The 25,793-nt window shown below is 39.2% G+C and overlaps 1 protein-coding gene across 1 annotated transcript in view; it reads right to left on the reverse strand.

Moving 5' to 3' along the window:
* Window positions 1–2,672: 2,672 nt before the first annotated feature.
* The window catches only part of Ak3 (Adenylate kinase 3), a 127,840-nt gene continuing 104,719 nt past the window's right edge, over window positions 2,673–25,793 (reverse strand). The window contains exons 3-4 of the mRNA XM_067139283.2: window positions 19,382–19,554; window positions 2,673–3,585 (exon numbers count right to left, since the gene is read on the reverse strand). Of these exons, the coding sequence (XP_066995384.1) occupies window positions 3,349–3,585; window positions 19,382–19,554 (410 nt within the window). The 3' untranslated portion in view covers window positions 2,673–3,348. The remainder of the gene's footprint in view (window positions 3,586–19,381; window positions 19,555–25,793) is intronic.

Consider the following 25,793-nt stretch of genomic DNA (forward strand, 5'->3'; position numbering starts at 1 on the left):
AATAAGAGTGCGGATGGTGTCCTGAGGGATGGTTCTCCATTCTCTGTCAACCATTTGCCACAGTTGGTCGTCCGTACGAGGCTGGGGCAGAGTTTGCAAACGGCGTCCAATGAGATCCCACACGTGTTTGATTGGTGAGAGATCCGGAGAGTACGCTGGCCACGGAAGCATCTGTACACCTCGTAGAGCCTGTTGGGAGATGCGAGCAGTGTGTGGGCGGGCATTATCCTGCTGAAACAGAGCATTGGGCAGCCCCTGAAGGTACGGGAGTGCCACCGGCCGCAGCACATGCTGCACGTAGCGGTGGGCATTTAACGTGCCTTGAATACGCACTAGAGGTGACGTGGAATCATACGCAATAGCGCCCCAAACCATGATGCCGCGTTGTCTAGCGGTAGGGCGCTCCACAGTTACTGCCGGATTGGACCTTTCTCCACGCCGACGCCACACTCGTCTGCGGTGACTATCACTGACAGAACAGAAGCGTGACTCATCGGAGAACACGACGTTCTGCCATTCCCTCATCCAAGTCGCTCTAGCCCGGCACCATGCCAGGCGTGCACGTCTATGCTGTGGAGTCAATGGTAGTCTTCTGAGCGGACGCCGGGAGTGCAGGCCTCCTTCAACCAATCGACGGGAAATTGTTCTGGTCGATATTGGAACAGCCAGGGTGTCTTGCACATGCTGAAGAATGGCGGTTGACGTGGCGTGCGGGGCTGCCACCGCTTGGCGGCGGATGAGCCGATCCTCGCGTGCTGACGTCACTCGGGCTGCGCCTGGACCCCTCGCACGTGCCACATGTCTCTGCGCCCACCATCTTCGCCACAGGCGCTGCACCGTGGACACATCCCTATGGGTATCGGCTGCGATTTGACGAAGCGACTAACCTGCTCTTCTCAGCCTGATCACCATACCCCTCGTAAAGTCGTCTGTCTGCTGGAAATGCCTCCGTTGACGGCGGCCTGGCATTCTTAGCTATACACGTGTCCTGTGGCACACGACAACACGTTCTACAATGACTGTCGGCTGAGAAATCACGGTACGAAGTGGGCCATTCGCCAACGACGTGTCAAATTTATCGTTCGCTACGTGCGCAGCACAGCGGCGCATTTCACATCATGAGCATACCTCAGTGACGTCAGTCTACCCTGCAATTGGCATAAAGTTCTGACCACTCCTTCTTGGTGTTGCATTTGCTCTGTCAGTCAGTGTACATGGAGCGTCGGGAACCTTTTATCCACAGGTAGGTCAAAATGTTATCTCCAAAGAGTCCGCTTGTTGAATTCGATGGGATTAGATGTTGTCAATTTTATTTCTGTGAGGCTTATCCTCAGCAGCGTATAACGTATAAATGAGTAAGTAAATTAATATATTTCTTTCATGGGGACAAGACAAATGTGATGTATTAATGAGAAAACATATGACCAAAAAACATATAATTGGGCTAAATATTAATGGACAAAGTTTGGTGACTAATAGCATATAACTGAAAAAAATGTACAAGTGAATAACGTATACATGAGGTTCAAATGTATACTGTACTAGCTAAAGTACTTGTTCTTTGTACAGATTCATGAGAAAGGATATTTTTTTTTTACCATTGGCTTTACGTTGCACCAACACAGATATATCTTATGGCAATGATGGAATAGGAAAGGGCTAAGAGCGGGAAGGAAGCGGCCGTGGCCATAATTAAGGTGCAGCCCCAGCATTTGCATGTTGCAAAAATGGGAAACCATGGAAAACAATATTCAAAGCAAGGCTTAAGATGGTTAGTGGTGCAAAATGAAATTTGCATTATAAAATCAGTAAATATGAATCCTAAACCTACATAATATTAAAAATATAAAAACATAGAATGAAAATATAATATGATGATGGTAGTTAAAATGGCTCAATAAATAAAACTACAGCCCATAGCAATTCTCAGATATGGATAAGTATGCTCAGCACTCTCAACAATACAACTGTAGCTTCCAAACGCTTTCTACAGAACGGCATGCTCATTCTTTAGCTGGCCTTTTAACAAACAAACAAACAATGACTTTACATGAATAATGATGGTAATGGCTTCTCGTGATCCCTACTTATGTGCTAAATGAGCAGCCTATTCATTAGTGAAGGTGACCACAGCCAAAAACATAAGAAAGCTGAATTTTCTTGAAAACCGTTGGTTGCAAACAAAATGCATATCATTAATCTTGTAGAAAACATATTTCCAAGGCCATTTGGCGTATTTCATTTATTGATAGGGCTAACTGTTTACCTGCTATTTTAGTTATTTCTATGTGGACCACAGATGAAGACACAAGAAAGCCAAATTTTCTCCACAACCAATAGTTATGAACAAAATGCATAAGGCATTTCTTGTAGAAAATTTAATTTCAAGGCCACATGATGCACTTCATTTTTTGATAGGGCCAACCATTACTTTAGTTGATGTAGCGAAAAAATTGTCCAAATTTAGTACATACCCCTGTATAATCCCGCACTAGTTTGAAATGGTGAAATATATCAAATATATCATGCTATATCCTACCAAATTTCAGCTCAGTCGGTCCAGTAGTTTTCAAGCCTATCTGGAACAAACAAACAAACAAACAAACAAACAAACAAACAAACAAGAAGACAGACACCATCTGACTTTTATTAATAGTATATATATTTATATATATATATTTTAAACTACCACATTCTTCCATTATACAACAATAATAAATAATTATATCCAGACTTCTCATTAACAAAGAAAGAAAGTCTTGAAAATATCACATTTAACAGGTCTAGTTTAATTTCAAAAACACATTAATGAATCATAAAAATGGAAAAAAATTATTTGTACTTCACTGTGCAGTTTACAATTATTTTTTTCAGGTTACAGTACTGAATCATTAATTGTTTCAAAATCAAATATACTTGTTGTTTCAGTACAATATCAGTATGTGCAATATGTGCAATTTAAGTTTCAGTTCCTGTTTAGCAAATTCATAGCTGCAATACAATATCCGTTTCACATGAATGGTCTATATCACCAAGGATCTGAATACAAAAATATGTCAGTTAACTGACTAACAATGCATTCTTTCCATGAAAATTGTAGAACTAGTCATTTTCAAATTACAATACTACTTTCTCAACCATGAACTTAAAAAAAAAGGGTTCAAAGAGTTTCTACTTGAATTTTCCAGCTCCTTTTCCACAAAGCTCACAATTATCACATAAATCAATGTAACATGAAAATATCCATTCACATGCAGAAAGAAACAACAAAAAGAACGCCATCACCATACAGTAAAACTGCTTGATTACTTGAGCATTATTTTAAGTTAAGAGACAACTGTACTCTCTTTAGACAACTTCAGTAAAATGTTCTTTGGGCTTTAGGTATTGCGACATATATACTAACACTTGGGGCCAAATATCGTCTGATGTTTTACCATGAAAGTCTTTCAATACACCACGCTCTCTATAAAAGTCCAGTACTGGATTAATTGTCGAGGCATACACTTGAAGGCGTTTGGCTACAGCTTCTGGTTCGTCATCAGATCTTCTGACTAAGTCCTCTCCAGTTACATCATCTTTGCCCTGAAGAAGGAAATATGATTTTTTTCACTGTCAGGCTATCAGAACAACTTCCTCAAAAGCCAAATTTTAACAATGAAATATCAAGTTGTGTGCAAATCCATAACCATATAAGTTAGACACCATTCATAACCTTCAGAAACAAACAAAGAACTGACATATTAATGTGCATTTTGGGCTACTGCTTTGTCAAGAAAATTAGTAGAAATTCTTTACATTGAATGCAGACATTGCTCAGTGTTTTCAGAACAGAAAACATAAAGAATTCCTCTTTGTTTTTTTGACATGGCAAAACCCAAAGCTACATATGTCTATTAATACGGTTCGTAAAAGCATTGATCTAAACAAATAATTATCTAGTTATTTGAAAAGATCAGTTCATAAATTAGGCTTCACTTCATTTTATTTTATTTCATTGAAATAAGTGATGAACCTTCAGATAAAACCTCCATATCTTTTATTACCATTGCTGTTGCTTGATGTGACAGACATAAGTCAGGGGATGCAGGAAATACTGGATTGCGATTTGAAATCCTAATGTGTACTACAACATTAAAGCCTTTCAGTATGTGTTATAATTAGTAATTTAAACATGTATTAGGAAGGAAGGAAGGAAGGAAGGAAGGAAGGAAGGAAGGAAGGAAGGAAGGAAGGAAGTTATGATGAACACATTTAAAAGGATTGAGGAAAGAAGGGTGGCTGACTATAAAACTTCGCGCACCATGGATTTTTTTTAAACGAAATATGCATTGAAGTAATGTAAGTACTACAGACCGGATTTCTATGCAAATGCATGTTTTTAAATAAGCTGGTTACATTTCTCAAACTTAGAAAATGTTCGTTTTATGACTTAACAATTCCAAATAACTGTTCTTTTTCCCTGCATGTTTGCATGTTTTGGCCTTTTTAGGAGAAAATTCTTGCATAATTTTAATAGTGAACATTTGGATGTTTAATACTGCATATTATGACTTTACTTCTGACTTTGACGCACATATAATGTTAACTTGCATGATAGTGCCTTTTATGAATTTTCGTGTGCAGAAATTGCGACCGTTTTTCCACGTTATACAGTACTCTATGTCTACTTTTTATTACTGAGAGACGGAGAGAATGTATTCCTGGCATCCTATGTTATGGTGGAGATCCTATAATCCAATTAACCAAGCACTTTCTTAACTCTTGCTTGAGTAAACATTTACGTAAACCGGAAGCCCCCACGTCCATCCCTGTAATTGTTAGGAATAAGGTGTCCAAGTTATACATTGCTATAAATTGAACCTTAAAGTGTGAATTACTCATTGACGGCTCATTTGTTCATCTATGTTAGACGAACAAAACAAAACTTGAATCTCACTTCTGTGACGCCACGTCACTGAGATAGCAGCTTGCAAACCTTGGTTTTGCACTGAACCCTTGTTATCCTGGACTTTCCCACCCGGAACTCTCACTCGTCACACGTCTTCGTTACTGCAGCAGGCAATCGTTATCATTTATTGAGGATATTCAAAAGTGTCTGCAATCATCGCACGGAGAACTAGAGATAGGTCGAAAAAAAGTGATCCATTCAAATCCTGGCCTTGAATTCGTCAAGCTTATATAAGACGTATTGTGGTGAAAATGCAAAAGGCGTACAATTTGACCTCACTTTGTCCCAAATGTCTTCATTTAAGTATGCACCTGTCACTTCTTGTAACTAAGAAAGATCATTGTCTGTGTTTAAGAATATGCTGACAGATAAACGGATGAGCTTATATCAAGACAATTTGGAGAAATTACGGTAGTTGTTGTACAATGTTCCAAGAGGAATTGAATTTCGATTGTGCATATTTTCAAGTTTATTGTGCATGTTTTGCCATATGATAGTGCACGAATGCATGCATATTTTGAGATATCATAGTGCATGGAAATCCAGGCTCTAGTTATTACTAACTTGGTACTATAAACACTGTGAGACCAACTTGTCACGTTAGTAGACACAGATTATTAACTTGTACTGTCTTTCACATCATCCCAAACATTCATCACTATTGTGTTGTCTGTTTTAGTATAGAATGAATCAAAAGACCATCATTTACGGGTTGAGAGGCTGGAATAGACTATTTTCTTCGCTAGCAGATTAAGTCTTGGGTATTCTGCGCTGTTATTTCTCCACTCTGCAAATATAACATCATCAGAAAGGAAATCTTTTAATAAATAAATTGTTGTAGTAAGAATATCAGCAACGTTCATTCGTCCATAGTCTGCGCCAACATTAACTCGTTTTGGACATAGATCTAGGATGCTATTTCCGAAAGTACCGCAAATGGATGGAGATCTGTTGCACACTTTTGCGTAATGTTTTGTTTGATATCATGTGATACTGTATGAGGCCACACTTTACACGTGTGTTTTCATATGTGAGGTAATAGATGAAAACGTCAATAAAGAAGCACAACATTTACATGGTACGTATACTGCATGTTGACCATTTGCAGTTGTTACTTTTACGAAGTATTCCTACACTTTGCTCATCATCCTTTCTTAATTTAGTTATCCATATTGCTTCCTCTCAGGTTTTGCTCAGCCACACAATAATTCATAAACGTATATTTTATTCATTAAGGCACAACTTATTGGAACAAAGACGTTCCTTACATATATGTTGACCAAATGACATCAAGATAAATCAAGACTCAAGAATATGTGATATACCATAATCTTTAGCATCATACATAATAGCTTTTATGTGTTCATTTCACCTTGTTTTTAATAGTATTGTCTTACATTCATCTACATTCTCCATGGTTAAATGGTTAGCGTGCTGGCCCTTGGTCAGAGGGGTCCTGGGTTTAATTCCCAGCAGGTTCGGAAATTTTAACCATCAATGGTTAATTTCGCTGGGGCTGGGTGTATGTGTCGTCTTCATCATCATTTCATCCTCATCATGACGTGCAGGTCGCCTACAGGAGTCAAATCAAAAGACATGCACCTGGCGAGCCGAACATGTCCTCGGACACTCCTGGCACTAAAAGCCATATAACTTCATTTCATTTCATCTACACTGTTTTCATTTATTGAGACTCTAGTTTTTCCAACACGGGGATAAGCTGTCACTAACGCCATTTGAGTGGTTCAATATCAGCCTAGTTAAGACTCATATGTGCTTAAACATGTCCTTATGTCAACAAATTTCAGACATGCTAAGTATAGCATTATATTGGTGTCTACTTGCACAATATTCTTTTCATTTTTGGTTTTTATGGCTCGAAGATGACCCAAGTTAATAAGGGTTGAAACTAGTCCCAGTATTAATAAAATATAGTAACAAATTAATGGTACTGAATAGGTGGACCTTCCTCAACCTTGATAGTGATAGTTCACTCAGACTGTTGAGTACCAAGTGGTTAGACAGGTCACGCTCACTAGCAGTGCAGGATTTAACTATACGACTACCTTCGTTCGACCAGCTGTAAACGGGGAATGCAGACATTTAATATGGATATTAACGTATCCACACAGACACTCACGAGATGCTTTCGGTTGGTACAGTTATTCTTATTCACATATATTCACAAATTAACACACACATAACCTTAATCACAGTATCAAACACTTCACTTCAAGAATATCAACAAAGCCACCATTATTAAAAACACCTGCCAACACTTCAATATGGAGGTTACAACTTTGAAAAACAGTCTTCGAGCATACAAATAGATAGAGTAAGCGGGGAGATTTCAACAATTCATTGTCGACAAACCATGCTTTTTCTATGCAATTTTAATGTGTTACAAACATTAAAAAAACACGTATTTTCGTTGATGTGCTAAGTGAAGTACACCAGTCTGAAAGAATATAGCAAAAATGGTCACATCTTGCTCTGCTTACAATTTCAGTCAGAGATCTGAAAAGGGGAGTAAGATATCTTTTCATGGGTAAGGATTAAAATCTGTAACTGAAAAGACACTGTCTTGATTTCATACAGTATCTAGGCTGCCAGGAAAATCGAGTATAAGTCAGAAAATGACTTGTACTCTTCTCCCATAGATAGATATTAACATGTTTACTTGTACCATTGGGACCAAATGAAATATTAGGCCTAGGTACATATAGTTTAGTTCTGACTTATAACTACATCATGGACATATCTTACTTTGAACTTTTTTGACATACTCATTTTTCCTCGTAACCTAAATTTATTTCTGGACCTCACAGCACAGCCGTAAGTCGCGCACCTAGACTACGCGGCTAAGCCGGATGTCCTAAGATAGAAAGTTCGAATCCCGGTGCTGACTGGCCATACTTAGAATAGTGGTTTTCCCCAGGTTTTCCCCTACCCGAATCTTAGACCTTAAAAACTAGTTACACACACTAGGTTATCAGACAAATTCAACAAACACCTGAGGATAAGGGAATGGCGGCCAATATGTCCCAAGCCACTCAAATGAAGTAACATTATCATTTATTTAATGTAAGATATAAATGTTTGGGGAGGGAGAATAACAATGGATTGTTGTGGGATACATTGCTGGATATCACCCTCTAAGCATAACTGATTATGTTATTCACTTATTTCAGTTTCCCTTCAGACCTCCAACTGCTTAAGAAATGGGTCATGAATATGAAGAGAGAGGATTTTCAGCCATCAAAATTTAGTAAACTTTGTTCAAAGCATTTTGAACCAAGCTGCTTTGACAACGAGAGGTTTGGCCATCCATTTCCTCTGAAAGGATCAATTCTAACTGTTTCTGATTTTCCAGAACACCTGAACAAATATTCCAGGCATTGTAAGCCACCTAAAAGTCGAAATACCCCTTGCACTTCATCTTCACTTCCAGTAATTGAAAGTAATGATAATTCAACTGAGCAGCATGCTCCATCCACCAAAAACATTCCCAATACTAGTTCTAACATTCCAGGCAAGTCTAAAGAAAGAAAGAAAGAAAGAAAGAAAGAAAGCATTACATTGGTGATTTTGAAGAAAGTGACATGAATTCCCACCAAAAGGCAAAGAGATGTCTCTTCAATGCATGCAGCACAATTTGTTCTCAAAGGAAAAGACTGAAAAACCTACTGAAACTAAATACAAGAATTAAGAAAAGAAATAATTATTTAAATTCATTGGTGGCTCATTTACAGAAGGAACTAATGATGAATGAAAATGCTGCAGCAATGTTAAAGGTCAGTAAAACTCTTTTTTATACTCGCTACATTTGTTGGTTCAAGAGAAATTTGTGATCTTAAAAAACTTGCTTGATTATTGTCCTATAACCAACAACTAGGTCCTTTTTATGTTAGGAAATTTTTATAGCCATGCATAAGTTATTTATTCCTACTTACAATCCTTTTTACCTTCACAGGCTTCCTTCTCAGATCCTGCTGAAGAACTGTTCCAGAAAAAAATGGGTAATAAACAGCAACAGTATTCTGAAGGGTTGCGATGCTTTGTCCTTACAATGCACTTCTATTCCAGTAAGGCTTACAACTATGTAAGAAAGGTGTTCAATGTATGCTTGCCTCATCCACGCACTCTAAGGAAATGGTACCAACATGTTGATAGCTCTCCTGGCTTCACAAAAGATGCTCTAACAGCTCTAAAGCTTAAAGTAAAGGAAGGTAATGCCACAGGTAAACCTGTCCTTTGTAGCCTCATCATTGATGAAATGTCCATCAGGAACAAGATAGAATGGGATGGAAAGGCCACATGTGGTCATGTGGACATGGGGTCTGATGTTGATGATGATTCACTCCCAGAAGCAAAGGAGGCCCTTGTGCTTCTGGTAAATGCCATCAATGGCCATTGGAAGGTTCCCATAGCTTATTTTTTAATTGATAGCTTGTCAGGAGAAGATAAGGCAAATTTACTAACCACTGCTCTGACCAAATTGCATGACACTGGTATTCATGTAGTCAGTTTAACGTTTGATGGGGCAGCCAGCAACTTGTCAATGGTAAAATATCTGGGACTGGATATTCACCAAACCAATGAGAAAACCTCAGTTGAGCACCCAGTGACAAAAGAGCCAGTTTTTATTTTCCTAGATGTGTGTCACATGCTGAAATTGGTGAGGAATTCTTTGGCTTCTTTGGGCACAATTTTTAACAGTGAAGGTAATGCCATAAAATGGACATATGTAGAAAAACTAGTGGAAATACAACTAGAAGAGGGATTAATGCTTGCCACTAAGATTCGTAAGTGCCATATTAATTGGGAATCGGAAAAGATGAAAGTCAAATTAGCAGCCCAAACTTTGGGTAACAGTGTGGCTCAGGCACTCAGGTATTTGAAAAATTCAGGGTATGATTTATTTGAAGACCGTGATGCTACAGCTGAATTTTTAGAAATTTTTAATAACATATTTGACAGTTTGAACAGCATGAATATATTACAAAAGGGATTTAAGTGTGCATTCTCTCTCAAAACAGAGGTTTTTATAAAGGATTTCCTCAGCAAGGCAGAATCATACATCATGCGGCTATTAACGTCAAGTTCATTGGACTCTTCTGTTCTTCACTCAAGAAAGAAGACTGGATTTCTTGGATTTTTGGTGTACATAAGAAGTTGCCTTGGCCTCTATAAGTATTTAGTCCTCAATGAGCAGCATAAACTGAAATACCTGTTATTGTACAAATTCAGTCAGGACTACTTGGAGGTATTGTTCTCTGCCATTAGAAGGAGAGGTGGTGATAACAATAACCCTACTGCTGCTCAGTTTAAAGCTGCATACAAAATACTGCTGGTTCACCATGAGGTAAAAGGAGCAGATTCAAGTAACTGCATTGCCTTGGATCAAATTAATATATTGAGTGCATCTAGCTCCGAGCCCAGTTCAGATTTACAGTGTCATGCGATTCTCGCAGTATCACAGGATAGGGTTGCAGATATCCCACTCATTCCAGATTTTGATCATAACTACTGCACTCATCCAGCATTTGAACAGTTATCCCCATATGTGAGTGATGTGACATATATTGCTGAATTTGTGGTGAGGAAGGTGGAATGCCTTATCAAATGTGCAGTAGGCTTGAGTGCTCTGAGGATTGCCAGAGAGAACTACACAGATTACGCTTTAATCAAGGAGAAGATGTACTCTGGAGGTGAGGGATTAATCGTGCCTTCCTAAGATGTGATAGTGTCGTGTAAGTTGACTGAAAGTGCACTCAGAAATATCAATGTACTAAGGAGCAAAGAAGTTTGTCGAGGTCGATAAATGGAACCTTGTTTTATTGTATAAAGGACCTTTTACTTGAGCAAGAACTTGCAGAGAGCCATGAAATGGACTTGGTTAAGTTAATTGTGAAGTGCAATATCAATTCCAGAATGCGACATGAATGTGCTAAGGAAGAAAAGAGACAGAAAGAAAGTAAGAAGTGTATTGAACAAGAACATATTGTTCAATCATCAGTGATTTAGGACAGTATTGTGAAGACATGCAGTTCTCTGGTTTTCAAAACATTCCTGATCTTCATCCTGGAGAAGAATGGTGAATAACTTACATGTAAATATTTGTTTCCTGCGTTTTATCATACATTTGGGTATTAACTGGCTGCAGCTGTTTTGCTGACTTGTAGCCTACATGGCTTCCTGTCTTCCATAATATTGTACATTATGTTATTGTACATTTTTAGGGATAGTTTTGTGAATTGAATGTTACATCTTATTAGGCTTAACTACCTCAATTATAGTTTTGTCTTCTATCATACATTTGTGTATTAACTGGCTGCAGCTGTTTTGGTGAGTTGTAGCCTACATGGCTTCCTGTCTTTTGTCATATTGTAAATTATGTTATTGTACATTTTTAAGGATAGTTTTGTGAATGTTACATCTCATTAGGCTTAACTAACTCAGTTATATTTTGATATAGCCTGAGTATTTAGAAGAGTTGAACAACTTTTGGTGTGTGTGCACGTGCTTATTCATATCTGATAGTGACTAATACAGATGCTTGGTTGTTCTATGTGCGTTCATGCATGATAGTGGCTGAATATCTAGATGTGCATCTGTAAATTCAATGTGAAGGTCTGTGAATAAGTGTGATAGCTTTTTTTAATAAGAGAACCTTGAGGTTATCACCTGCAAAGTAATGGTAATTTCAACCTTTCTTTGACCATAATTATTATAGGTGCAGTGGGGACAACTGCGTTATTATCGGTCACGTTTCTTAATTTACAAGGCTTAACCAGCATGAAATCGGCATTATTAGAAATGCAGGTTGTTGGTATGTTTTGTTGAGTTTATTATTTGCAGCACTGTGAAAATATTTTAAAAATAACTATTTCAGATGAATATTACGGAGAAAAATTAAACTTGTGAAATTAGGAGAACTAAAATAGGTTAACAACGTGAGACCTATTCACGTCACCGTATTGCTTAACTGATACATAAACACATCAGAATATCACGTATATAAAATGATACAATTTTTCATACAAAAAGGAATGGAAATATTCCTAGGGAATTGCATTTATCACCATCTTCAATAGTTTAAATCAATTAATCATAAGGAGCACGCTTAAATAGGGATTTAAAAACACTCCGCAATGCTCTTCTTATGGAAGACCGCCTTGTTTTGCCCTACATCAGCTAATCGCTCAGAACTTAATGTTGGTGCCACGCTTGGCCGGTAGAAACATACGGATCGCCCTCTCTATCTATTTCTATGCTCGAAGAACACAGTTGAAAAGAGATGACTGCGTATTTCAATATGGAGACTGCAAATATTGCATGTCAGCCCGAGATATATACTTGCTACACCATAACTTTACTAACCAACAACTAACAGTAACTACAGTAACTAACTTCACCATCAAGATCGTCTCCTTATAAATGTGCCTGGCCAGACTTCTAGAAAGTTACATTACAAAATATATTTTTGTGAAAATTCTAGAGTGCGTAATACACAGTTTGTAATGTATGAAATATTCTCAATCACTCTAGTGTCTATACCATTCTGGAAGTTACAGTGTGTTTCAAAATTATGGATTACAATTTATATATACATGTAAGAATAAATTATAATATTAATTTACAGGTATTTACATTAGTGATCTGATATAAATGTCTATGTACAGTGCCTGTTTCATGACATAACCTCAAAAACAACACGATCATATTGCATATAATAATAATAATAATAATAATAATAATAATAATAATAATAATAATAATAATAATAATAATAATAATAATAATAATACCATATGGATGTAACTCTTCACAGCTATACATACAATAATAATAATTGTAAAATAATAATAATCATAATAACTATACCTACAAGTACAGTAGAGTCTCGTTAATCCGAACTAATTGGGACCGGAGTCTATTCGGATTACGAAATTTTCGGATTAACCGGAAAATATTTTCTAATAATAATGTTATTATTTTTACATCCCGCTAACTACTTTTACAGTTTCCGGAGACACCTAGGTGCCGGGATTTTCTCCCGGAGGAGTTCTTTTACGTGCCAGTAAATCTACTTACATGAGGCTGACGTATTTGAGCACCTTCAAGTACCACCATACTGAGCCAGGATTGAACCTGCCAAGTTGGGATCAGAAGGCCAGCGCCTCAACCGTCTGAGGAAAATAGTTTCTACAATACAGTACAGTACATACTGTAATATGAAATGTCCATTCTTTAGCAGTTGCATTAATAAAATACTGTATAAAATTACAGTAGGGTAGTTACGAACCCGTAGAGGAGAAAACAACAATGAAAATGACATTAGCGAGTGGATGGAAGCTGACTGTCATCAATTACCAACAGACCAAGAAATTGCAGCTATGGTGGAGAAAGAATCTAGAGTTGACGAGGAACAGAGTGACGACAAAGAAGACCACAAGAAACAACTAGTGTCACATTCAGATGCTGCGGCCACCTTAGAACTTGCCGTACGCTACATCGAGCAACACTCCGCTGCTATGCCCATTGATGTGATGTTTATGAGACGCTGGTTTAACACTGCATCTTCGAGTAGGTTCCAATCACTACGGCAAAAATACTAACAGACTTTGTACAGATAAACGACCAGTGATTGATGGTTTATGATGTGTAATCATGTTTACATTAAGTTATTCTAGTAAAATATGACTAATAAAATGCAAGTACATCTTCATTCTATAATATGGTGTTTCATTTTAATGAGAATTTTTTAAAAATTTAATATTTCAGTTCGAATTAACCAGACTTTTGGATTAACAGGGTTCGGATTAACAGGACTCTAGTGTAATAATAATAATCGTGATCGTAGTAATAATCATAATAATAATAATTCAAGCTCTAAACTTGTATTAGTTACCCATGGGCGAGAGAATACTGTTTTCAAGTTATACCTGTTATCATACTTGCGTCAATATCCCCCCTATAATTTGAAACAATTTCCACACTTTGTCACACTCGTCGACTTTGCCTTCGACGTAGATTGTTTCTTCCTCAATGTCGCTGGATGTGCTCTCCTCATTCTCTTGACCAGCATGTGCCGTGTTGGGGGTTGGGATTGCCTTGCTGCCAGCCTTTTCCTCGATGATAGTTGATGTGTTCTCTTCCAAATGACCAGATGGTGCTGTGTCATTAGTAGCCTCTCCTACACGCTTACTCTGTATGCGTAGCGGTTGGGTGACTCGCCGCAACTCCGATGCGTGGATCTTGACAGGAGGGTTGGTCTTCAGTAAATAGACCCCATGGCCCAGCCGTTTACCTACTTCAATGGGAACAACCCACTTAGGTGCGAGACCTGGGTGAAACCCTCCAATCTTATTACTGACTGGGTGGTTACGTCGCAGAACTTGTTGGCCTGGTAGGAAGATCTGCATCTCTTCGACATCTTGAGTCTTGGCCTGGGTAAGAGATCTCTTCTCAGCCAAAGCTTACTTCTCCTTGATGTTCTGCTGCTGCTGCTGCTGCTGCTGCTGCTGCTGCTGCCACTCTGCCAGGGAAGCAGCTGCATCATCTTGACCAAAGTGGATGGTGGACGAATCTCCCAATCTCCAGTGCCGTACAGCTGTCGACCAAGAAACAGCTCTGCTGGGGAATAGCCGGTGACACGGTTGATGCGTCGTCGCAGACCAAAGAGTGACTGCAGTATCTGACGGTCCCACAGTTGATGTTCTTTGTCTATCAGGTGGACTCGTAGCATCCTTTTCAGCTTCTGCTCCGTCGTTCCATTGGATTTGCCTTAGAGTTGTAGATAGGGGTGGTCCAGTGCCCCACACCCCATTCCGTCATCATTTGCTGCCACTTCCTCGATGTGAACTGACTCCCGTTGTCTGACAGAATGCACCGTGGATAACTGTAGCAGCTGAATACCTCGTCTTGTAGCAGGCTGGTGATGCGTCCCATCGTGGCTTCAGGTATCACAAAGGCCTCAATCCAACTTGTGTCAGTGATTACTAGGAGTCCTGTTTTACCCCGTGGTGTTCTAGGGTAAGGACCCATCAAGTCCAGGGCTATGACTTCCCATGGGCGCTGTGGCCGTCTTCCTCGTTGGCTGGAATCTGCCTTCCTGTTGCTCGCCTTGGTGCAGGCACACAGATGTAGCATCCCTTCACGTAGTCCAGGATGTCTTTCCGCATGGTGACCCAGAAGAATCTTCGTCGGATGGACTGATATGTCTCTTCGCCTCCTGGATGTCCGGCTTCAGTGCTGTCGTGGAACTTCTCGAGGATGTCCGTCGCGTGTTGTCTGGGGATAACCACTACTGCAGGCATGTCGGGGAGGTGCGACCTGTACATCAGGAGTCCTCCGTCAACCAGGAAGTTCTTGTAGCATATCTTTAATTCCCTCAGGACAAGTCGACTATCGGCGTTCTGTCTCCTAATCCACTGCGCCATGGTCCTACATGGCTTGTCTTGTTCCTGCCACTGTTTGATTACTTCCAGATCAAGTTCCTCCTTGATGATCATAAGGTGCCTTCGGCACACTCTCGAATATTTCTGGGAACTCTCTCTCGACAATGGTGTTCCTAGCTTCAGGTTCCATCACCGGGTGCCTAGATAAGCTGTCTGCTACTATGTTCGTCGGTCCTGGGACGTGACACACATTGAAATCAAATTCTGTGATTAACAGGACCCATCGCATCAATTTAAATTTTGAGCCAGAGACCGAGTTCAACCATTTGAGAGTGGCTTTATCAGTGTAGAGCTGGAACTTCCTTCCCTCCAAGTAGCCTTTGAATTTGCCCATGGCCAACACCACAGCTAAGGCTTCCTTCTCGGCAGTGCAGTAATGTTGTTCGGTGGGAGATAGTTTCCTGCTGGCATACTCAAACATGTCCCTTCTTCCGTCAGTCCTCTCCTGGAATAACACTGCTCCTAAGCCGGAGTCGCTGGCATCCATCTGCAGGCACATCTTCCGTTGAGGGTCGGGATGGGCTAGACCAGGAGCGTTGCATATCACAGCCTTAATGCCTTGGAATGCTGCCTCTTCCTTGCTGGTCCATCGGAATGGGCGGTTGTTATGGAGTAGATTGGTGAGTGGTATAGCCTTCTCTTCAAAGTGTGGCACGAAGCTGCTATACCATCCACACTAGCCAAGGAACTGGCGTACTTGTCGCTTGGTCCGTGGGTGTTCAGCTTCTTCGATAGCTCGATTCTTCTCCGGTTGCCTTTCTAAGCCTTCAGAGTTTAGGACATGGCCAAGATATTCTACAAGAGACTGGGCGAAGTGGCACTTTCCCAGTTAGCAAGTCAGTCCATGAATCTTCAGTCGTTCCAGCACTTTCTTCAGATGTACAAGATGGTCTTGAAAATTCTTGCTGTGAATTAAAATGTCGTTGAGATACACTTGGCAAACATCTCCAACATATCCTGATAATACCCTATCCATCAGTCACATGAAGGTGGCAGGAGCATTCTTCAATCCAAAGGGCATTACTGCAAACTGATAAAATCCTCTCAGTGTCATGAAAGCGGTCAGTGGCCTAGAACTTTCCTCGACCTCCACTTGCCAGTATTTGAAGTTGAGATCCAGCGTGCTGAAAATCCTAGACCCACTTACTTGTTTCAGTGAGTCTTTCAGGTCAGGCATGGGGTAGGCATCACTCACTAACGGTCTTTTCGTTCAACCTGCGAAAGTCCACACGTAGTCGATATTCCCCATTCTTCCTCTTCTTCGGTAGGATGATAGGCGAAGCCCAACAGGATGTAGACGGTTCAATAAGACCTTGCCCCTCCATCTCTTGAATCTTCTGGATGACGAAGTTGCGTTTATCCGGGTTGATTGGATATGGACGTTGCTTGATAGGTGAGGAAGAGCTACATTCAATGGTGTGCGTTACCCTGGTAGTCCGTCCTATTTTGTTGGTGATGACTTCTGGAAAGTCCTTTAAGGTGTGTCTCAGTTCCTCTTCTTCACTCGGTCGAAGACGTGTTAACTGGATATCTGCCAGGTTTATGTCAACTTCCGTATCCTTGTGAGTCCGGAGATTTCCATCGTGCCAGGTGACCCTCAGACATCTGTCTTTTCCCAAAAAGACTTCATGACCGAGCTTGATAGCTGCAGTCGCCTAAGTGCAGCCAGTATCCAGTATTCGGGAGATAGTGGGTTCGAACCCCACTGTCGGCAGCCCTGAAGATGGTTTTCCGTGGTTTCCCATTTTCACATCAGGCAAATGCTGGGGCTGTACCTTAATTAAGGCCATGGCCGCTTCCTTCCCATTCCTAGGCCTTTCCTGTCCCATCGTGGCCATAAGACCTATCTGTATCGGTGTGACATACAGCAACTAGCAAAAAAAAAAACTTCATGAGCTGCATAGTCTAGGATGACTTTGTATTCCACCAGAAAGTCATGACATAATATGATGTCAGGTATCAGGTTCTGAATCACTGCAACATCAATTACAATAGGTATGTTCATGCATTTAGCGGTTAGGTTAGTCTGTCATTGGATGGAATAGGTTACCCCGTCTGCTGCTCCCACTACCCTACCGAGGTGGTGAGGCTTCATAGGCGGTAATAATCTGGCAACTGTCCCATTGACAAATGAGTGGCTTGCTTGGCTGTCGAGTATGGCTGAAAAATTCTCGTTGCCAATCCTTAAGATGATAGCTGGGCGGGGTTGGCCTATTCTACTCACTATCTGACCAATCCCTCTCCTACTTGACCAGGGCTTCTTATCTGTCAGGTCTTGAAGCGTATTCCTGTTCCCGGTCCCATCCCCCCTCAATCCAGAATGGGCCGGACCTAGTTTTCCGACGTCAAAGCTGGGCACTTGTTCCTCAGGTGTCCCGTTCTTCCACACTGGTAGCACTTCCCAACAGCACTGGTCTCATCTGTAGCTTTGTTCTTATGTTCCTCCTCCAGCTGGGCAATGATTCTACGTAGATCATCAAAGGATCTGGGTTGTGATACTTTCAATAGGGGTCAAATCTTATCATGGAGTAGCTCTGTGATATCTGGTAAGATCTCGTTTTCGCTTCCTTCTGGGTGCAGACGCTGTAGGACGAAGGTGCTAGCTCTCATGCCAGTGGGTTGTGCCTCAGTCAGTAGCTTTCTTTTCACGGAGCTCTTCACCCCTTCGGAATTAAACCTAGCGATGAATTCCCTCTTGAAGTCCATCCAGTTTAGATTTAAACCCTTCAAGTTGTTCCACCTAGTAGCGGCTTGCCCCTTTAATCGTGGTGTGATGAGTTGCACGAAGATGTCCTCTAGTAAATTAGTACTTCCTAATAGGCTGATCACGGGCCGATGACCTTAGATGTTAGGCCCCTTTAAACAACAAGCATCATCATCAATAGGCTGACTGATCCCTCGACGAAGCTAGTAGGGTTCTCCTCCCATTGCCCGTGGTATTCTGGAACGCTCTCTATAATCACCTTTGGGTCTAGATGTGCTGTATTGCTGGTCAGGTTTGAGGGGGTTAAAGGTGTAGTGATACGTCCTGTTTGTGTTAATCTATCTTCTACTGTGTGAAGGATGTTTTCCCTTATATTCTGCATATTCCCCTTGACGGTCTAAAACCGGTTTTCTAACCTTCCTTCAACAGCCGAAATACAGCTCCCAAGATTTTCCTCGACGGCAGATATACGGCTTTCAAATTTTCCCTCGATATTAGAAATCCTTGCCCGCCTTACATCTGATATGTTTTCGACATGCTCTATTGGTGAAAAATATCTAATTCCCTCTATGGGAATTGAGAATTTTCCATTCGGAATTGCTAGGCGGGCAATAATTCCATTGTGGAGATATGTCTCCCGTATGCAGTTATCAGACTGTGCCTCATATAAGGCTTCTGTTAAGCTCACCTGCATACACCCAGCGTCAGTGGGTAGGGTCTGACACATCCCACTCTGACGAGTCCAGTGTCAGACCTAAGACGAAACGCTGGTTAATAGAGCAAACGCCTGAAAAGCCTTACATCTGATATGTTATAGGAAGGGGAGTCGGGGATTGGAATAATTTACCAAGTGAGATGTTCAATAAATTTCCAATTTATTTGCAATCATTTAAGAAAAGTCTAGGTAAACAACAACAGATAGGGAATCTGCCACCTGGGTGACTGCCCTAAATGCAAATCAGGATTGATTGATTGATTGACTGAAAATCTTGGATAGTAAATTTTACCCATGTTCATACCTAACAAGAAAAGATAGCTCGTTGTAAAATTGTTAATGCTTTTCTACTCTAATTATTGCTTCAATCTTGGTAGGGAAAACTTAAAAAAGAAGTTCTCATGACTATATGGTATGTATCATAGCATTATCATAGCATTGTGAAAAGTGAGAAATTCTACATGATATCTAAAATAAAATATCTCTTGAAAGTCTACACAGACTTAATTCAAATAGCTGAAGAGGAGGACATATCATTTAACACTTACTGATATCTTAGGTGGAGCAAAGGAAATATTGTACACTCGTCCACTTGCAGGGTGAATCCACCTTTCTTGAATTCTTTTTATAATGACATCAAAAGGCACAGCCAGATTCAGAGCAGCATTTATCACTGTCTTCTTGTGGAGTTCTTCTGCTTGAACTTTAGTTCTGGGAAAGCCTATTGAAAATATTTTTATTATTTTTCACAAAGTATAGCATAACAGTTCACAGTGTGCACAACTTATGCATGAAATGTAAAAGGAAATATGTCAAACTCATAAATAGTAGTTACAACTAAGTATAAACCTACTCAAGACATTGTTTGGGAACAGGAAAAACAAAGCAGGCACAAGAACATGTGAAATGATTAACCTGAGGACACTTTGTGAGAGTGCAGTTCAACAGCAGGAATTGAATTGGAGCTGATATACAGTGAACATTCCTGTTGCGTAAGATGAGGAGAAAGATGAGCTCATCGGACAAAAAATGAGTCACCTTAGAGCACATGCACAGATGGATCGTTAAACCTGTACAAACGGCGCAGCGAGTGAGTCCTGTGCTCAACTGCACGTGCACTGCCTCTCTATGAGCATAAGGCAGTAGTGATCAGTGAGACATTGGTTTCAAGAAAACAGTGTATGTCAACATGGGTAGATGTAAGGATGTGACAGAGTGGCAGAAAGGGGTAATCGTGTTTGACCATGCCCATGGCCATACGGTGCGTGAAGTTGCTGGATTTGTTGGTGTTTCGCAGCAGACTGTTCAACGTGTCTACAAACAGTGGTCTACTACACGTGGCCATGAAATACAATGTCAGAATTGTGGTCGGAAGAAGAACCTGACTGAGAGGGACTGGAGACACTTTTCACGGCTTGTCAATCAAAATCACTTCCAAGCCTGACAGGAATTGCTGCAGTCTGTGTATGAAGGTCCATCCCAACCTGTTAGTGAGAGGACATTGCGACAGGAACTGCATGCAATGAACATTTGGAGTTGGTCACCTTGTAAGAGGCTATTGCTCACACTGGCACTTAAAGCTGTGAGTCTTCAATGGGCTAGAAATCATCGATCGTGGACAGTAACTGACTGGCGGAACATAATGTGGTCTGAAGAATCACATTTTTGCCTGTATTCCAATGACGCATGTAGTCGAGTGCACTGAAGGCCAAATGAAGCATTTCATCCTGGATGTGTGCAAGGTCAGGTTCAAGTCGGAGGTGGGTATGTGATATCTTGGGTTTTCTTTTTCGTATCATGGATTGGGCCCGCTCATTGAGGTGACCACTAACACGAACCAGCATGTTTATTTAAACATTCTGGATGATAAGGTGTTGCCTTGCAGTCAACATCTTCATGATAAGTATGCTATTGATACATCGATTTTTCAAGATGATCAAATCGTCAGTGAGTGGCTTAACCTGAGTGTGACATAATCGCACAACCTTGTGGACTCACTTTCTAACCGAATCCAAGCAGTTATCAAGTCCAGAGTCAGAGTTAAACGGTATTAAATGATGCTTGTAATGATTTTTCTGGGGGTCACTAACTTTTTGTTCAGTGAGCTTAGTTTGCCATGGCTTTCCTCATCAGGCCAGAAAGTGCCCTTGCAGCATGGCTGGCCTTATAAGAAACACCTTTTATAACAATCAGGTGCACAACAAATAACTAAATGGTCTGCAGAAAATATGTGAATGATTTTACACAAAGTACAATAATTGGGAGGCTCAAGGAGGGTGAAGTGCATCAATAGAGTTCAGTAATACCAACAGCATAGAACTCCCAAGCAATGACAAACTTCAGAACAACAGTATGGCTACTAAACAGACCAGCAAAAGTCATTCAATGAAGAACCATACAAGCCCAGAGGTACCACCACTGGTAAGAATGTAGACTGAAATTAGTACTGTTAGTATTTCAAAATTACACAGATATTCAAATTAACAAAGTGTTACAAGAAATAATTTACTAATACAGTACAATTCTATGAATAGTACTTGGACATATCTTTATAATTTGGTCAATCTTAGTCTTCTAAGGTATTTCCTGGATTACAACTAAGTTATACAGTCAATTATATTCTAACTACATGCCATTTCTCTGTTTCTGCTTTCTTTAGATTTCTTTTCCCATATTCCTCAGATAATATTACATAATTTTGCTGGTTTTCCTGGTTTCTTCCACACTCTATTTAATAGCTTTGCAAGTATGTCACATTCAAGTTCATTTCCAATTTCATCTGTTTCTTTCCCATCTGATTTTTTCAATTCTTTACAGTCTTTTAACAGAGTGGCACTTCCATGTTTTTTGCTTAAAATGCATTGATTTTCATTATTCCTTTATTTTTGTATACTCTCATCAATCACCAAATTATCCCTCTTCCTTCCCTTTTTGTTATCATATGAGTCATTACTGTCATATTTTCACCTATTTTCCAACATTCTATTAGTGTTCTCTTCCTATTACAATCTGTCTTTATTTTTTTGTCTTCCTTTCACTCCTTGAACAACCTTGGTACATAATCTTCTGTCATCCCTTGATAAATTTCCTTACCTATAATACCCCATTTGTATACTGTCTAGCAGCTTTTACACCTCATCCACCCAGTAGCCATTACTTTGATGTTTCATTTGGTGCTGATATGCTATGCCATTTTCACATCAGGCAAATGCTGGGGCTGTACCTTAATTAAGGCCACGGCCGCTTCCTTCCCAGTCCTAGCCCTTTCCTGTCCCATCGTCGCCATAAGACATATCTGTGTCGGTGCGACGTAAAGCAAATAGCAAAAAAAAAAAAAAAAATTAATAATAAACAACCATTAAGAAATTCCATTGACTTGTGTGACATTTTGCTTAAATTTGGCATGAGTCCAACCCAGATGATGTGTTCGTATGACGTAGTGAATATGTTCCTGAATATTCCGACAGATAAAACTGTTAATATCATTCATGATAATATTTGTAAACACAGTAATCTTAGTAAAATGGAAGTAGAAGATTCACTAGATTGTTAAATTTTGTGTTATACATTAATTACTTCTCATTTAACAATAATATTTATAAACAGAATGGATTAGCAATGGGTGACCCAATATCGGGCATCCTTGCCGACATATTTATGGATTCAATCGAACACAATGAAATAATAGCAAAAACTAAAGGAATTGATTCATGGTTGAGATATGTAGATGATACGTTTGTAATCATAAACAAAGATGACACTAATAGTCATGAAATCTTAAATAAGTTAAAAGTCGATAACTCATTGAATTTTCTAGATGTAACAGTTACGCGTAAGGTTAACACTTTTGATTTCCAAATATTTAGAAAACCGATACAATCATCTACAACTATAAACAATTTTTCTTTACACCCAAATTCACATAAACAAGCATCTTTTCACAGTCTGATTTATAGAGCACTTAGAATCCCTCTATCTCCCAAAAATCTGAAGAAAGAATTAAATTATATTAGGTACCTCGCTAAACAAAATGGTTTCAAAATAGAAATGATCAACAAATTAATCAATAAAATTAAGAACAAGTTATCCACAAATCTGATACCAGGAAAAAACCAAAAACTGAGTATGATACATTCACTTTTAATAATCCAGCTATACACCAGATTACTAACGTATTCAAGAAACATAATTTTAATATAACTTTTAGAACTACTAATACTAATATTCTTTAATCATAGAAAAGTTAATTATGATAAAAATCGTTATTTGGGGAGTATACAGACTCAAATGTACTCAGTGTAATTTTTCATATGTTGGACAGACTGGGAGAAGTTTCATGACAAGATACATGGAACATGTTAACGCGGAAAAACATAGGAAATACTCAGCGGTGAGTTTGCATATGAGGGAGACTGGTCACAGATTTGAATCCATAGAGAAAGACCTAGCGATAATTAGAAACATAGAAAAAGGGATAATGTTGAATGAATTAGAAAGTTTATATATCTATTTAGATCAGACGTACAATAAGCAACAGAATCTTAATGGAACCACGGACAGTAAAAGTATGTTACATGAATTAATGCCGAAATTATTAAAGTCAGTTAATTCGAATAAATTTAGGATACCTAATATATTTAATTCTTCATATTCTAATACTCCTCCTATACCTACAGATATTAAGCCTACTTCCAGCAATACGGTTGACTCCGCCCCTTTGTCAGCCTCGTCACAATTGACTCCACCCATCCTCTCCTCCCTTCCACACTCCCCTACTCCTTCCCCTCCGAGTTCACTGCCGCCTCTGCAGCACAGTTACAACACCAGACTCAGAGCCAACAGAAGGGCAGCAACCAACACAACAGTAGATAACAAATAACAACTTTCAACTAACATGTAAGTCCTCATCTGTTTCAATTTATGTAATCCAAATTCTCTCCTTACGTTCAACTTCTTATTTCATTTTTCCTTCTCTTACAGAAAACATTATTTCACTATCTACTGATATTTCCTGGCAAGGTTTCAGCCAATAGTATTACCTACCGGTGCTAAGGGCCACTTACAATTTTTCAACTGATGCTTCTGTCTCACTTCATGCTGACGAATTTCATCAGAGGCCTTGGACATATTGTATTTATGACAATCATGTTTATGCTTGTGTTCACGCCCTCATGTCGTTGGCTTTATATTATTACCACTTTGGTTTTCCACTAACATTTTAAATGAACTGTTTTAATTGGAATTTTAATGGAAGAAGTTTTAGTCTCCGACAAGATTATAGTTTAATCATTGACAGTGTTTCCATTAGCATCTTTATATATTGTATCATTTTTCACATTTTTATGTCCCGAATTTTAATAACTGGCTAAACTTTTAGTTTCCACTTTTAATATTAGTTGTACTCTTGATGATTGTTATTAGGCTGAAGATGCCCTTAATTGAGGGTGAAACATGTCCCATTTAACTGTGAGTCTATTTATGTAACCACTATAAGTGAAAATAAAAGTATTGAATAGGTGGATTAAATTAAAACACCTTTATTGTTGTTGAACTGTAAATTTTCAATACGGACCAAACATGAGATTTATAACATGTAAGATTGTCTATTAACTGAATCAGAAGCTTTCTCTAAAATGATTCCTGCAATGTGCAGCTAGCCCCTTTCTTCTTCACGTATTTTTATCCATTATTGTTTTCACTAACATTATGTTAACACTTGTCCTCCTACCCTTTCTGAATCCTGACTAGAGTCTTGACAAGATCGAGCACCCCTCTGCCAAATTCGTTAGTCGTTCTGCCAGTATCCCTGTGTATATCATGGTTAGTGAATCTAACAACGATATCCATCTGTAGATACTTAGATTTTATTTTTCACCATGTTTCTTATGTATAGGGCAAATGATTCCTTCTTGCCATATTTTTGGGAATCTTGCTCCATCGAAAATCTTGTTGAATATTTTACCTATGCTTTCAAGGATAACGTTATTCTTACTTATTTCCTTCCAAAATTAATTGTTGATACCTGAGATGCCTCTTATCTAAATTAGGCAGAGTGCACTCCAGTCCCCTCAAAAAAACCCATCTTTTCTACATCCTGTTTTCAACTATCCTCTCTACTTAACAGATTTTTGAAGTGATCAATCCATTCTCCAGGACTTATGTTTTCCTGTGTTATACTTTTTTTCTTTTTCTACAGATCTGATATATCCTATAACATACTTTCTTAATGTCTTTATTTTTAGAATCTCTATTTAGGTTATCAGCTTGTTTTTTTCTGCCACAAATCCTCTGTGTTTACCAATAATTCTCTAGGCTCTTTTACTACAATATGCAATTCTTGTTTCAAGCCTTCCTGCATGTTTCTAATGCACTCTTTACTTTTGTCTTTTTCTTTCTGCATACCGGTACTTCATTGTACCACCCACTATTTTTTGTTATTCTTATTCCCTGCACATGCATCTTCTGTCCAGCTATCAATACGATATTTTCTATGACCTTGATTGTCTCATCTACTTCATTATTTTCAATCGCTAGTCCTATTCCTACAGTAGTAATTTCTTAATAATTTCAAAAGTTCTCCCTTGAAGTCTATGCATGTATATTTGTGCACTTACATTTTTTCCTTTTTTACAATTAGCTTTACGCCGCACTGACACAGATAGGTCCTATGGTGACAATGGAATTGGAAATGTCTAGGAGTGGAAAGTGACTGTGGTCTTAATTAAGGTACAGCCCCAGTATTTGCCGGGTGTGAAAATGGGAAATCATGGAAAATTGTCTTCAGAGCTGCTGACAGTGCGGTTCGAACCCACTATCTCCCAAATGCAAGCTGATAGCTAAGTGACCCAAGCCGCGCAGCCACTTGCCCAGTAGGGGCAATTATCTCTCTTTAATATTTCTGTGATAATAAGTCACGATATATTCCTCCTTACTTATCAGTAGAGCTCAGAGTATATGTAA

The sequence above is a fragment of the Anabrus simplex genome, chromosome 2 (genome assembly GCF_040414725.1).
Source record: "Anabrus simplex isolate iqAnaSimp1 chromosome 2, ASM4041472v1, whole genome shotgun sequence".
Lineage (NCBI taxonomy): Eukaryota > Metazoa > Arthropoda > Insecta > Orthoptera > Tettigoniidae > Anabrus > Anabrus simplex.